Source organism: Aplysia californica, unplaced genomic scaffold, assembly GCF_000002075.1.
Source record: "Aplysia californica isolate F4 #8 unplaced genomic scaffold, AplCal3.0 scaffold01022, whole genome shotgun sequence".
In the NCBI taxonomy this organism is placed as follows: domain Eukaryota; kingdom Metazoa; phylum Mollusca; class Gastropoda; order Aplysiida; family Aplysiidae; genus Aplysia; species Aplysia californica.
The window spans coordinates 189128-203182 of record NW_004798292.1 but is presented as its reverse complement, the minus strand read 5'-3'; the positions used below and the strand labels follow the sequence as shown (position 1 = coordinate 203182).

Below are 14055 nucleotides of genomic sequence, written 5' to 3'. Positions count from 1 at the left end.
TACTACTACTACTACTACTACTACTACTACTACTACTATCATCATATTTTACTCACGCTGGAAATGTATGCACTCCGGTACCTCTGTCAGACTTTTCCAGTTTAGCGGGTGGTCGTATTCTACCCTACTGCTGAGAAAGCACTCTTGCCTCCCCAGGCAGTAGTCGTAGGACCAGCAGTTGGTCGCCTTCTCCTCCAAACACATCTTGGCACAGTTGTCTTCCTTCACCAAGCCCTGGTACAGGAAATCTGCCTTCTCGGGGGCCACCTTGCCGGGGTTAGGTATGAAGTCCCAAATGTATCCCTCTGAAAATGGAACGCACGTCGTTTTTATGTTAGTAGTATTATAAAGACTTAATTATTTTGATTATTTGAAATATGAAGTGGTTGATTGATTGTTTGTTGGAGTGACTGATTGATCGATCAACTGATATGTGATAGTTAGATAGATAGATAGATAGATAGATAGATAGATAGATAGATAGATAGATAGATAGATAGATAGATAAGATAGATAGATAGATAGATAGATAGATAGATAGGTAGGTAGATAGATAGATAGATAGATAGAGAGATTAATTAATTGATTGACTGATTGATTGGTAGATTGGTTCTTTGGTTGATTGGTTGGTTGGGTCAGATGCTCAGTTCCTAGTTTTGGGAAATTTGACGTTAAACATTTTGAGTTTCACATGTCAGGCTTTTCAGAATTCAATTCTTTGAATATGTTGATAAACTCCGAATATTCTTACGATTTTGATAAATCAGAAAGAACATTGGGTTTCTGACATCATGGTCTTTGTAACTCAAAACAGGCCAAATGTCATATAAAACTTTGTAATTCTAAGGTAGCGTATTGTTAAAAGAGTCAAACAGTTTTTGACTTTCTTGGGAAACATTTTTCTCCCCGGGCTCAAAACAACGTAAGAGCTTGTCGGATCGACGACGATATTATGATGGTTAATAAATTACAGGACAATGCAATGTTAATTGATAAATCACAAGACAGTGCAATGTTAGTTAATACACCACAGGAAAGTGGTATGTTAGTTGATAAATTACAGGAGAGAGCAATGTTAGTTGATAAAATGACAGGACAGTGCCATGTTAGTTTGTAAATTACAGGACAGTTCAATGTTAGTTGATAAATGACAGGACAGTGCAGTGCAATGTTAGTTGATAAATGGCAGGACAGTGCCATGTTAGTTTGTAAATTACAGGACAGTTCAATGTTAGTTGATAAATGACAGGACAGTGCAGTGCAATGTTAGTTGATAAATGGCAGGCCAGTGCAATGTTAGTTGATAAAATGACAGGACAGTGCCATGTTAGTTTGTAAATTACAGGACAGTTCAATGTTAGTTGATAAATGACAGGACAGTGCAGTGCAATGTTAGTTGATAAATGGCAGGCCAGTGCTATGTTAGTTGATGAAATGACAGGACAGTGCCATGTGAGTTGATACATCACAGGAAAGTGCAATGTTATACATGTAGTTAATAAATTACAGGACAGTGCAATGTTAGTTGATAAACTACAGGACAGTGCAAGGTTAGTTTATAGATTACAGAACAGTGGAAGGTTAGTTGATAAACTACAGGACAGTGCAAGGTTAGTTTATAGATTACAGAACAGTGCAATGATAGTTGATAAATTACAGGACAGTACAATGTTAGTTTGTAAATTACAGGACAGTGCAATGTTAGTTGATAAATTACAGGACAGTGCAAGGTTAGTTTATAGATTACAGAACAGTACAATGATAGTTGATAAATTACAGGACAGTGCAATGCTAGTTTGTAAATTACAGGACAGTGCAATGTTAGTTGATAAATTACAGGACAGTGTAAGGTTAGTTTGACAATTACAGGACAGTACAATGATAGTTTGTAAATTACAGGACAGTTCAATGTTAGTTGATAAATGGCAGGCCAGAGCAATGTTAGTTGATAAATGACAGGACAGTACTATGTTAGTTAATAAATGACAGGACAGTGCAATGTTATTTGATAAATGACAGGACAGTGCAATGTTAATCAATAAATGACAGGACAGTACTATGTTAATTAATAAATGGCAGGACAGTACTATGTTAATAAATAAATGACGGGACTGGGCTATGTTAGCTGATAAATGACAGGACAGGCCAGTGCAATGTAAGTTGATAAATGACAGGAAAGTGCTATGTTAGTTGTACAACGCATAGAGCTTGCTGTCAAGCGGGGATATGCGCTACACAAAATGTGACAAATGCTACTTATTATTATTATTATTATTATTATTATTATTATTATTATTATTATTATTATTATTATTATTATTATTATTATTATTATTATTATTATTATTACTATTATTATTATTATTATCATTATTGTTGCTGTTATTGTTGTTGTTGTGTGTGTGTGTGTGGTAGCCTATCCGTTCGAAATGTTCGGAGCCCCGAAGAGCGTGCTCTTCGCTAGGGCCACCGCCTCCCTTGGGTAGCGGGTGAGGCAGTCCAACCTCCCTGAATCCTCCCCGAAGAGATGCCACCGCCGGGCCTCCGTGGCGGGGCATCTCTGCAGCCAGTGCTTCAAATCTTGGGGCTCCTCGCTGCACAATGGACAGATTGGGTCCGATGTTTTGTCTATTCTATTTTTGTAGGCCCGAAGCCCAGAGAAATGACCGGTCCTGATTTTTGCCAGTAATGACTGGTCACTGCGGGACATAATAAGAGCCTCTCGTTTTAAGGAAAATGCCCTGTATACTTCCTTCGTCCGCGTGTGGCATATAGGGGGGTCTTTTGTAATTAGTTTTATCTGGGCGCACGCACTGTCATAAGTAATTTGGCGGCCTGGACCCGGCAGCGCTGTTGCCAGTTTGGCATTACTGTCAGCGAGATCGTTGCCGAGGATACCGCGGTGACCAGGGATCCACTGAATCGTGGGTTGAGGTATTGCATTATTTATGCGTAGTCGCATTTGGTCGAAGGATGGTGATGTTCCCACTAGTGCCATTCATAGTGATTGACTGTCGGTGAAGATAGCGACCGAGTTGGATGCATCGCACTCTTTGTCAATCCAGTCAATGGCCATTTCCAAGGCTCTCCTTTCTTCCTCGAAAGAGCACGTAAATATGGCGCCTTTCTCCCTCAATGTCTCGACAACGATAGGGTTGGACGGGTCCCCCGTTGTGATGACGACTCCAGCGCCGCCGTCCTTTGTTCCTGCCCTAGCCGAGCCGTCAGTGTAGATATTGTACTGTGCGCCAAGCTCTCGTGTTCGACGAACAGCAGCGCTTTGAATCTTCCCACTGGAGTCACTCCTTCCGCTTATGCCGTACAGGTGGGGGAAAATGATGTCAGGGTTGATTCCACGTTCCCAGGGCCTGGTTCGAAGTAAGTGATGAGCCTCCTCTCGCAGTCGAACAGATGTGGGCTCTTTTTGCTGACGTCTTCGGCCCTTTTTCGGAAATCCCTGCGTCCTTTTAGGCGTCTGTGCACTTGTTCCGTTGCCGCAATTCGTCGAGGGTGGTCGTTGTTCAGTCGGAGGGCCTTCTCTCTTGATCGGAGACAGTTAGCATTTATGGTGGACTGAATGCTTGGGACCCCCATTTCAGCTCGAAGTGCCTCGATCGGTGAGGACTGGGCTTGGGTCAAAACAAGAGGAGTGATGATCGCGCCAACAGGCAGCCTTCTGTGCTCCTCTTAATTTGTGGTGTTCCTGACTGTTTTAATTCCTGGATATTTTTTAAAGTTATAGATCTACCATCATGTGCATTTAGTTTCGGTGATTAATGTGATAACTTTGTCCTTGTTGTTGTTGTTGCTGTTGTTGCTTTTCTTCTTCTTCTTCTTCTTCTTCTTCTTCTTCTTCTTCTTCTTCTTCTTCTTCTTCTTCTTCTTCTTCTTCTTCTTCTTCTTCTTCTTCTTCTTCTTCTTCTTCTTCTTCTTCTTCTTCTTCTTCTTCTTCTTCTTCTTCTTCTTCTTCTTCTTCTTCTTCTTCTTCTTCTTCTTCTTCTTCTTCTTCTTCTTCTTCTTCTTCTTTTCTTTTTCTTCTTCTTCTTCTTTTTTTTTTCTTATATTATTATGATGATGATGATGATGATGATGATGATGATGATAAACCTCAGGGCAAGGGAGTTACTCACTGACGTATGTAGAGCAGCCTACTTTATTTATCCATTGATAAGACTTGTCAACGTCGGCATCTTTAACGGATATCTGGCAACTTCTGTCCTCCCCACAAAACTGGAAAACTCTAGAAAAGGAAAATGGGGAAATGTTTGGGGAGGAGGGGGGGGGGGGGGGCAGCAAGCAGCAAAACATGTTAGAACATAGGGGAATGTTTTAAGAAAATCTAATCAATTTTTTAGTAAGAGTTTTACGGCATTTGCGAAACAATTAGTTCATAAAAGTGCAATTGGAGAAGAAAAAAGTAGTTACAAGAGAGAAACAAACACAGAAAAAGAAAGAGGAGAGATAAGGGCGGCTCTTTTAATGTTAAAGTTAAACATTTCTCTGCTTGAATTCATTCTTTAAAAGTCGAACAGGCACAAACAGAGTGGGCGGGTGGCTGGCGGGTGCTCTGTTGTGGTTTGCTTCTTCATTCCTATCAAATACATAGGGTCGCTTTTAATGGAGTTTCCAGAAATCTTGACCAACACCAAAAGTGGGCATTGCCCTACCTTTAGGAGAGGTTTGGTTTTATTGGTGTGTATATTTAGTTTGGTTATCGAGAAAGCTCTCCTTGTATGTTAAAGAAAATGAACAAGGGTCCAAAAACTCTACCTTCGATTTGATCAAAATAGCATTTTTCGGGATAGCTCTCTTGTACTTAAAAGCGACCATATATAATAGCCTAGTCTTTGGCTCTCCTCCATCTTTTACTTGTATGTTACTAATGAGTAGCACCTCTAATCTTCGGCTGTTTCATGGCCTAAACATGTTGCAAGTGCCGTAAAACTCTAACGAAAACAAAAGAGACAAACTATTTATATTGACATCTGACAATCTGTAGAGAATAATTTTCTGTTCTGCCAAATTTTGTTTGCAAATTCCAACAGGAAGATAATTCCAACACATGTGCTGTGGTGACACTGAGATTTTGTACCCGATTCCATAAAAAGAAGAAATACCATCACACCCCAATAAAAAAACAAAACAAAGCAAAAAAAAAAACACAAAAAAAACCTCACAAAAAACCCAAGAAAACCCAACAACACACACACACACAAACCAAACCCAAAAGAAACTTACCCAACACAAAACAAAAAGACCGCCCCCCCCCCCACACACAAAAGAAACCCCATCTCTTCCTGCAACATCATCATCATAACCTTTCTCACCTTGCACCCGTTTATAGGCCACGAACAAACCTTTTCCACCTTTCTCTATTCTGGGATAGTCTCCTGATTTTATCCCGCGTCTTCCCACATGTTCTCAAGTTAAAAAAAATATTTTAAAAATAAAAAAAAACAACAACCCCACCCAAAAAACAACAACTAAGCAAAACCAAACCAAAAAGGGAATAATGCACAGTAAGCGCTGCACTTGCAAATTAAATGAAGACTGCGGAAATAATTACCATAATATTTTATTATTAATACAGTCAAAATTGTCCAAGACAGCTACTCATTGTCGAGGAGAAAAGTAATTATCTTAGACACGTGAAGGTCTTGGACAGTGTCAGTGGTTTTTAAAAATACATGTATGAAACAAACAATTTTTTTTGGGGGGGAAGCGTTTTATGGCGCTCAAAACTGCCTAATATGGTCATATTATCAGCGCGCAAGACAGAGTTTCAGTTGCCCGGGTGGCGCCGAAGCCCACTCTTATCGATTTTGGACCACCAAAGGATCTGTTACGTTCTCGACTTGCACTCGGGACCTCCGAACAGAAGGTTAGGTGTAGATCTTTCCTACCATGAGCTCAGGGGTGTGGCTGAAAGACAGCATGAGTAAGAAGGAGCCAAGGAGTAGCAGTAGAAAGACTGCAGAAAAAGTCAGGAGCCCAGAGGAGGAGGCAAAGGAGGTGAGGGGGAGGTGGAAGAAAGTGGAGACAAAAGCAGACAACAGAACATTGTTAGAGAGCAGGAAAGGATGTGAAAGGAGAACATTTTTAGGGAAACAAATTTTTCGTCTGTATCCGGATTCGAACCCACGACCTATCGAATGAGAGGCGAACACCTACCGATCGTGCAAAAGGGCAAACCCTTTTACCTGCATTTTCCTTTCTCATAGTGTTCACATTTGCGCGCACAGCTCTCTGGGTTGGACGCCGACATACGTTGGACCGGTATGAAATTCCGATACACCTGGTTGATCATCTTATCATACTTGGCCAGAGCAACCTCTGTTGGAGGATGAAGTCATATTATTATAAGTACATGTGTTGCTGCTGCTGCTGCTGCTGTTGCTGCTGCTGCTGCCGCTGCTGCTGCTGCTGCTGCTGCTGCTGCTGCTGCTGCTGCTGCTGCTGCTGCTGCTGCTGTTGGTGCTGCTGCTGCTGCTGCTGCAACAGTGGTGGTAGTGGTAGTGGTAGTGGTAGTAGTAGTGGTAGTGGTAGTAGTACATTGCAGTAGTAGCAGCAGCAGTAACTGTAGCAGCTACTGTTACTACTACTACTACTACTACTACTACTACTACTACTACTACTACTACTACTACTACTACTACTACTACTACTGCTGCTGCTGCTGCTGCTGCTGCTGCTGCTGCTGCTGCTGCTGCTGCTGCTGCTGTTGCTGCTGCTGCTGCTGCTGTTGCTGCTGCTGCTGCTTCTGTTCAATCTCGTCATTAACCGTTATCCACAAACGCAACAAAATTCCGAGCCCCCAAAATCAATTTAAGATCTTTTGGTGAGAAAAAAATTCTCATAGACGTTTCCTTACCCCAGGATGTGAGAGAAATTTATAATGAATCCTAAAACATCTAAACGATTGCTCAAGACTCGTAATTTATTTAATTCTTAGCTGTAGTGTGTTAGCAAGTGCTGATATGTTTTGTGTTTACTCCTGTCCTCAAGTGTATATAATTAGTGTATGGTTGTGATGGTTCTTCTTTTATGTGCTTGAACTAGTTTTTCCTGATATTGTGAAATATTTTACTTGGTGTGAATAAATTATTACTTTTCAGTGATCACGTGACTGATGTAAAGCGCTAGGAGCTTAAACTCGTATGGGATAGAGTGTTATTATTATTATTATTATTATTATTATTATTATTATTATTATTATTATTATTATTATTATTACCGTTAATACTACCACAACAACAAGAGCTACACCAAAAGTAGCCCCTTTTAATTTTTTTCGAACTACTTGATTTTGCGAAAGAACACAAAAATAACAACCATAAAAACAAAACGACACCCTCAAAAAGCAAACAAACAAACAAACTTAACAAATAACAACAAAACTAGTTTAAATAATCAATGATGTAACGATGTTTTGAAATGCTTACTTTGATCATTTGGATTGTAAACTAAATCACCGCTTATACCGACAATGTCTGTTAAGGTAATTGTCTGATTTCTTCGGGTGAATGCTTGGTACTTGTATCCAGTGTTCGTCGTCTGTTGGGGAGAAAACAAGAGAAAAATATCACACGCTCGGCAAACTGCTACTTTAGAACAACAAAGTTCTATCTGACATTTTTGGCCGTTTTGAGTTACTAAGGCCATGAGGTTATAAACCAAATTTTTTTATCTGTTCTATGAAAATCGTAAATTTTTTTCGGAGTTGTTTTCAAGATATTCAAAACACTGCATTTGAAAAAGCTACCCATATTTATTATTGTGAGGCTCCAAATTTATCCAAACTAGATCGAGGTACTGAATTGATAGAATATTGTAATTCTATTCTCGGGTAGCGAAACGTAAACTACGGGTAAGATATCGTAGCACTGGCTAAAATTATAACTGTGATCACAAGATATCGTAGAACTTGCTAAAATTATAACTGTGATGCATTCACTCAAAAACATAATCTATTATTTTGGAAGCAAAAGTAAGGGTAAAAGAGGAAGAGAAGGCAAGAGGAGAAGGGAGATACCTAACAGAAGATGGGCACAGGGCATAGAAACTTGGCCTCGAACTAAAACAATCGTGGCAGGCAGAATGGCAAGAGGCAAAGACAGACTGTTTTATTACTGAAAGACCTGGGTAACTGCATGTGCCCATCTGCTGGAAAAGCTAACACGAAGAAGAAAAATGGATCATTAAAGAAAAATAAATCTGGAAATAAAAATTAATTTGAAAATCGTTTCGCTTGTTGATAGGTTGTTGTCTGTTGTAGTGAAAACAAAAGTAAAATTTTAGGTTTGAGACAAAAATTTGAAAATAAAAATGACAAATATAAATCGGCTGCTAAAGTTTGGTGACTTCCAAAGCTTGAATGTTTTTGGGAGCTGTAGATTTACCATATTGTGTCTTCAATCAACGTTTTTTCCCCAGTAAACTCCTCATAGCAATGTTTTTATAAGTGGGCATACTGTGTGCTAAGCCAAATAAATACAAATTCGTGAAAAATTGCCAAATGGGAAGAAAAATGCCGTTTTCTCGTTTTTGATTATTTTGACGAGTGCCTTATTTCAAACACGATACCTCCCACTAGTCTTCATCACAGCGTTATCACACAAACGTAACGCATTTACGACATCAACACACACAATAAACACAGTTATGACCTTTGTGTTACAAAAGAGACGAAATGACGACATTAATCATTGCAAGGAAAAAGACAAAATGAAGGCAACATGAGCTCACACATTGTGAGGATACTCGAGGTTCGGCGTCCTCTTACTCTGATGTTGTATCTCGAGCCCGGGTTAATTTTTTAAAATTTCAGTTGGAAGGAAATTTGAAACTTTGTCCGGGTGGCGACAAAAGCCTTCTCTTATTGGTAGTGGACCACAAAAGGATCTTTAAGGTGCGCACGTGGTACACGGGACCTCCGAGATTTTTCGCCCATATCCGTGAAGGCTATGCGTTGGATTTTACCAAGAAAAAGATCAGGCGCGAGGCTGAAAGACGGCAGTAAGAAGGAGTCAAGGAGTAGCGGCAGAATGGCTGCATTAAGAGACTGGAACCGAGAGAAGGTGGCAAAGGAGGTAAGGGGGTGGGGGCAGAAAGTGGAGACGAAAACAGACGAGTAGACGATAGAAGATTGTGTTAGAGAGCAAGAAAGGAGGTAAAAAGAGGTCATTTTAGAGAAGAACATTTTCTATTATGTTTGGAATCGAACCCGGTACCTATTGAATTAGAGGTGAACACCTTAACCTCTCGACCACGAGAGATCCCTTCCTGGGTTCTCCTTGGCAGGCAGCGGCAAAGATACCGGCCTCTTAAATGATAAATTAATTGTGTCCATGGGAGAGTATGATCAGTCAACCGCTAATTTCTTTAATTTCTTGTTTAAATTATACTTTAAGGACTTTGCTCTCACAGAATGCTGTAAAAATGGACGAGAAACTCTCAGAAAGCGAGAATCCATGTTGCCAATGTATTTTGAATCTGCAGTTGTTTTAAAATAATTTTAAAAAACATATTTTAGAAAAATGTTAACGCCATTGTATTGGTCTAAAGCCCCTTTCAGAGCGGTAAGCTATTTAAGAGGCGAGACCTCCGAGATAAACGTCCATCTCCAATAGTACTACAGCTTTTTAAAATACTCGTGAAACAGCTCAACTTAAGAATACACCATGGGGGAATCAGACCAAGTTCATCCACACTATATCTGGCGGCAACCTCTGAAAATTTTTAACTTAATTGGCTTCAATCAATCAATCAATCAATCAATCAATCAATCAATCAATCAATCAATCAATCAACTGACAAATCAAACAATCAACCAATCAACCAATCAATCAATCAATCAACCAATCAATCAATCAATGAACTATCAAATCAAATAATCAACCAATCAATCAATCAATCAATCAATCAATCATTCAATCAATAAGTCAGTCAATTAAAGATAATAAAAAGGCAATGGGGTTGGAAAGAAAAGTACCATATTATGGAGGGCGATCCCGGTTATCATAATAGAAATCTGCTTCTTGTTGATGGCGTTCACAAGGGCGTCAAAAACGAAGTGGTCGTCATTTTGGTCTTTGTAACCTGAGAGAAAGGAAACGAGCGTCATTGAGCAAACTACGACTACACCAATTTAAACCTCTAATATTTTCTCCGTAGAGCAGTGTTTGCCAACCTCGGCAATATCGCCACTTCGCCACCTCGAATTACACGTTCTATCTGACATTTTTGGCTGTTTTGAGTTACTAAGATCTGGAGGCCAGAAAGCAATGCTCTATCTGTTGTACCAAAATTGTAAGGTTATTCGGAGTCGTTTGTCAAGATATTTAAAAACATGCATTCTTAAAAGCTTGACCTGATGCGAAACTCAAAATCTTTTACGTCAAATTTCTCAAAACTAGGCACTGAGCAGATAGAACTTTGTAATTAATTCTGAGGTAGTGACTAATGGGCGATTCGACAATTTAGGTGGGCAGTAGGGATCATCAAGGCAATGGCAGATATTACATGCATTTAATTAAAATCCCGTTTAGGTATACATGTGAATGGGCGACGAGCATTTTAGCCTCTTCAGGTGGCAAAAGTGGGACATGAAAATGAAAAGGTTGACAAACACTGAGTGATATAAAGCTGCAGGCAATCCCTGTTCAGATTACCTTACGTAAATGGACCGCAAATCAATATACTGTATTATTTCTTTTTAATACCCACTTCGCCAGATCAAAACATATGAATGTTAAGAATTAATTAGTCTGTGTCCAAACGTATGGCTTATCAGTATAGGCTACTAGTTATAGAGGTACTTAATGGTGTATCTGTTTTTACGGAAGCAATGACGTGCACACGAGTCCTTTCAGTTAGAACATTATTTCCACGATGACACCATGGGGCTTATTTATTCATATTTTGTATTTATCTGGCTGTCCTTATGTAAGAGTTCCTAACAGTGAAATTTGAGTTCTTTTGACTTAACGAAAATGCCTTCTGGTTTTGTTGCATAGACTGTTCTTAAAACCCTCAACAAGTTTTTGCCTGGTTGGGGGATAAAGCCAGTGCCACATGCCAATATCACTCTCATATGTGAGGTATCGTGTTGAAATTAGGTGCTCGTCAAAATAATGAAAAAGAAGAAAACGACATTTTCCAACTCGTTTGGCAATCTTTATTGAATTAATATTTTTTTGGCGCAACACATTTTAAGACCATTTAAAAAGACATTGCTGAGAGGCTTTTTACTGAAAAACGTTGATTAAAGGCACACAAATAGTAAATTTAGAATTTCCAAATGCTTTGGAGGTCACCAAACCTTGGCAGCCGTTTTTTTGATAATTTTTCCCCTGCACTCAGGTGACCCCCTCTCCCTACTTGCTTCAATCGGAAATATCTCTATTTGCCTTCAAGACTGGGGGGTGTTTTTTTTTTCATCGAAAGCAAGACAAATGAACAAGATTTAAGATGGTGCCAATAACTCCAGAAGCCCCAAAATTGACAAGCGCCTGATGCCACAACCCGTGACAATATATTCACAGAGAGGTATAAGGTGACCAATTCCTTGTAACCTGTAAAGCCCATGTCCTTTGTTATCGTAGTTGTTTTTACCCCCCCCCCCCCAACCCAATCGACACAATTCATAATATGAATTATAAGTAGGCAGGCTTTTGACCCCGCTTGTCAGGGCCAACCTGGGCTGACAGGGACACACATCGACACAGAAAGACAAAAATTCTCGATAAAACATCCTTCTCCACACTCAGGAATCGTGATCGGGTTTCTTGCATGCGACAACCAAGCGCCAATGCCCATTAGCGCGATCGAATCGGTTGGTTCTGTTCGGTTTGCTCGCCAGATTGGGGGGGGGGGGGGGGGGCACAAAGCGGCTATCATGTCACAAACCGAACACCCGACTCTTTGCCTGGAAAAGAAACGCGTTTGTTTTCAGGCGACGAGTCGGGCGATCGGTTGACAAACGGTTTGTCGATCCCCCAATGGGCGTCCGGTATGATTCTCAGTGCCCACTTGGCTGAACAGTTCTCTTATACAAACCAATCGCCCGACTCGCAGCCTTGAAAACAAACGCATTTGTTTTTGAGGCCGCGAGTCGAAAGATCGGTTTGCACCACGATGGTCGCTTAGCGCCCTCAATCTGGCTAGCCTCGCCTACCAAACCGAACCGATCATGCCAATGAGCAGTGGGTATAACCGCTACACCACAGACGCCGGGTGGCGTGGGTAACCTTGTGGTTATACGGGGTGCCCATTGGGGGATCGGGTCGGGTCGGGTCGGGTCGGTTTGCTAGCCAGACTGAGGGCACAAAGCGGCTATCGTGGCACACGCTGATCGCGCTCGACTCGTCACCTAAAAAACAAACGCGTCTGTTTTTAGGCGACCAGTTGGGCGTTCGATCCGACTCGACCGGACCCGACCTGATCCCATCCGCAATGGGCACCCCGTAATAGGCTACCGGACTAGTAATAGTGAGATTGTGAGTTCGGAATTTGAGCCTCCGTTAGGTCCGACGTTGCGTCCTTGTGAAAGGCACTTTACATGAATTTCCCACTTGGCACCGTCCTTTCCGAGATGGACGTTAAACTCGGAGATCCTGTCTCTTAAATAACTTAATAGTGTTGATAAGAGCCTTAAACGTCTTCTATTTCACCATTTCTTTTTCACAAGCGCCTGTAAGCCCACGTCTAAGCTCTCATTGTGTCTGTGGCTCGCAGCGTTGCACTCACCTATTTTGTATTCCACGGGGAACAGGCGAAGTATTGCTTGCAGTTTTGACCCAAAGACGACGAAGTCAGAGACTTTCACCCTCAGCTCTGAAATGGCCCCGACCTTAGCAATCTGTGTCCTGAGCTCACGAAGAATTGTGGCATTTCTCGCCTCTTCTCCACCCGACGAGAAGTCACTTCGGGGTGCTGAGGGAAAAAACAACAACCCAAAGCCTTAATGACGGATTGTAGTGATTGCGACACAATGCAAACAAAGGCAAGCTTTCGAAATGACATAATATCGCCAGTGTCTCTCCACAGTCGCCGAGACAAAGTCTCTGTGTGTTTCTCGATTAAGCCGTTATTCGAATAAAGACACCCACGGATGTCTTTTAATCTTATAAGAACAATTTCGTTCTGTGTTCTTATTTCCTCTCTAGTCTTCTTCATTTTAGTGGGTAAATATTTTGCGGCGCTCGCAATTACATACGGTCATATGAACGCGAAGGACGCATTAAGCATTTTCAGTTTGGTAAAAATGAATTTTGAATTTTGCTTTGGTGGCAGCCGGAGCCTACTCTGATCGATTTTAGGACAATCAAGGGGTCTTTAACGTGCACAACTTGTACATGGAACCTCCGAGAAATTCAGCCCTTATCCGAGAAAAGGCTGGGAGTAGATCTTGCCTACACTAAGATCAGGAATGGGGCTGAAAGACAGCAGTAAGAAGCAGGCCAAGTAGTAGCTGTAGAAGGGCAGTAGAAAAAGTCAGACACCCAGAGGAGGGGGCAAATGAGGTGAGGGCGTGGGTAAAAGGCAAGAGAAGAGGTGAAAGGAAACACATTTAGAGAAGAACATTTTCCGTCGCTGTCAGGTTTCGAATCCAGAACCTATTGAATGAGAGGCGAACACCGTGTCTCTAGATCACGAGAGCCCCCTTTCTAAATAAAAAAAACCCAACAACACCAAAACAAAACAAAACAAAACAAAAAACATCGAATTGCCACGTCATGGTTCTTATTTGGGAGCTCTTTTTTTTCTTTTTCTCAAACTTAAAAAATATGATTTACACACACGCGGAGTGACTCTGAAATAGAGAGTCATACAGCAACAAAAATTGAAGAACACCAAATGAATTTCACCAAAGCCAAACAGCAAAACCGTTCATCGGAAATCATTGAGCTGGTCAGAGCCAAACAATACACCCCCCACCCTTTCCAAACAAATCCATTGGAAAATAAAAAGAAAACAAACCCTAACCAAAACAAACGACTAATTGTTCACCCCACCCCCAGCAAGATAGATAGATAGAGAGAGAGAGAGATAGAG

At 40.9% G+C, this 14055-nt stretch overlaps 1 protein-coding gene across 1 annotated transcript in view; it reads right to left on the bottom strand.

Annotated features, from left to right (window-relative positions):
- LOC101858141 overlaps positions 1-14055 on the bottom strand; it is a gene marked incomplete at its 3' end in the record, with an annotated part of 55210 nt that overhangs the window by 1493 nt on the left and 39662 nt on the right. The window contains 6 exon segments of the mRNA XM_013089708.1: positions 57-305; positions 4131-4240; positions 6201-6333; positions 7443-7554; positions 9992-10098; positions 12748-12933. Of these exon segments, the coding sequence (XP_012945162.1) occupies positions 57-305; positions 4131-4240; positions 6201-6333; positions 7443-7554; positions 9992-10098; positions 12748-12933 (897 nt within the window).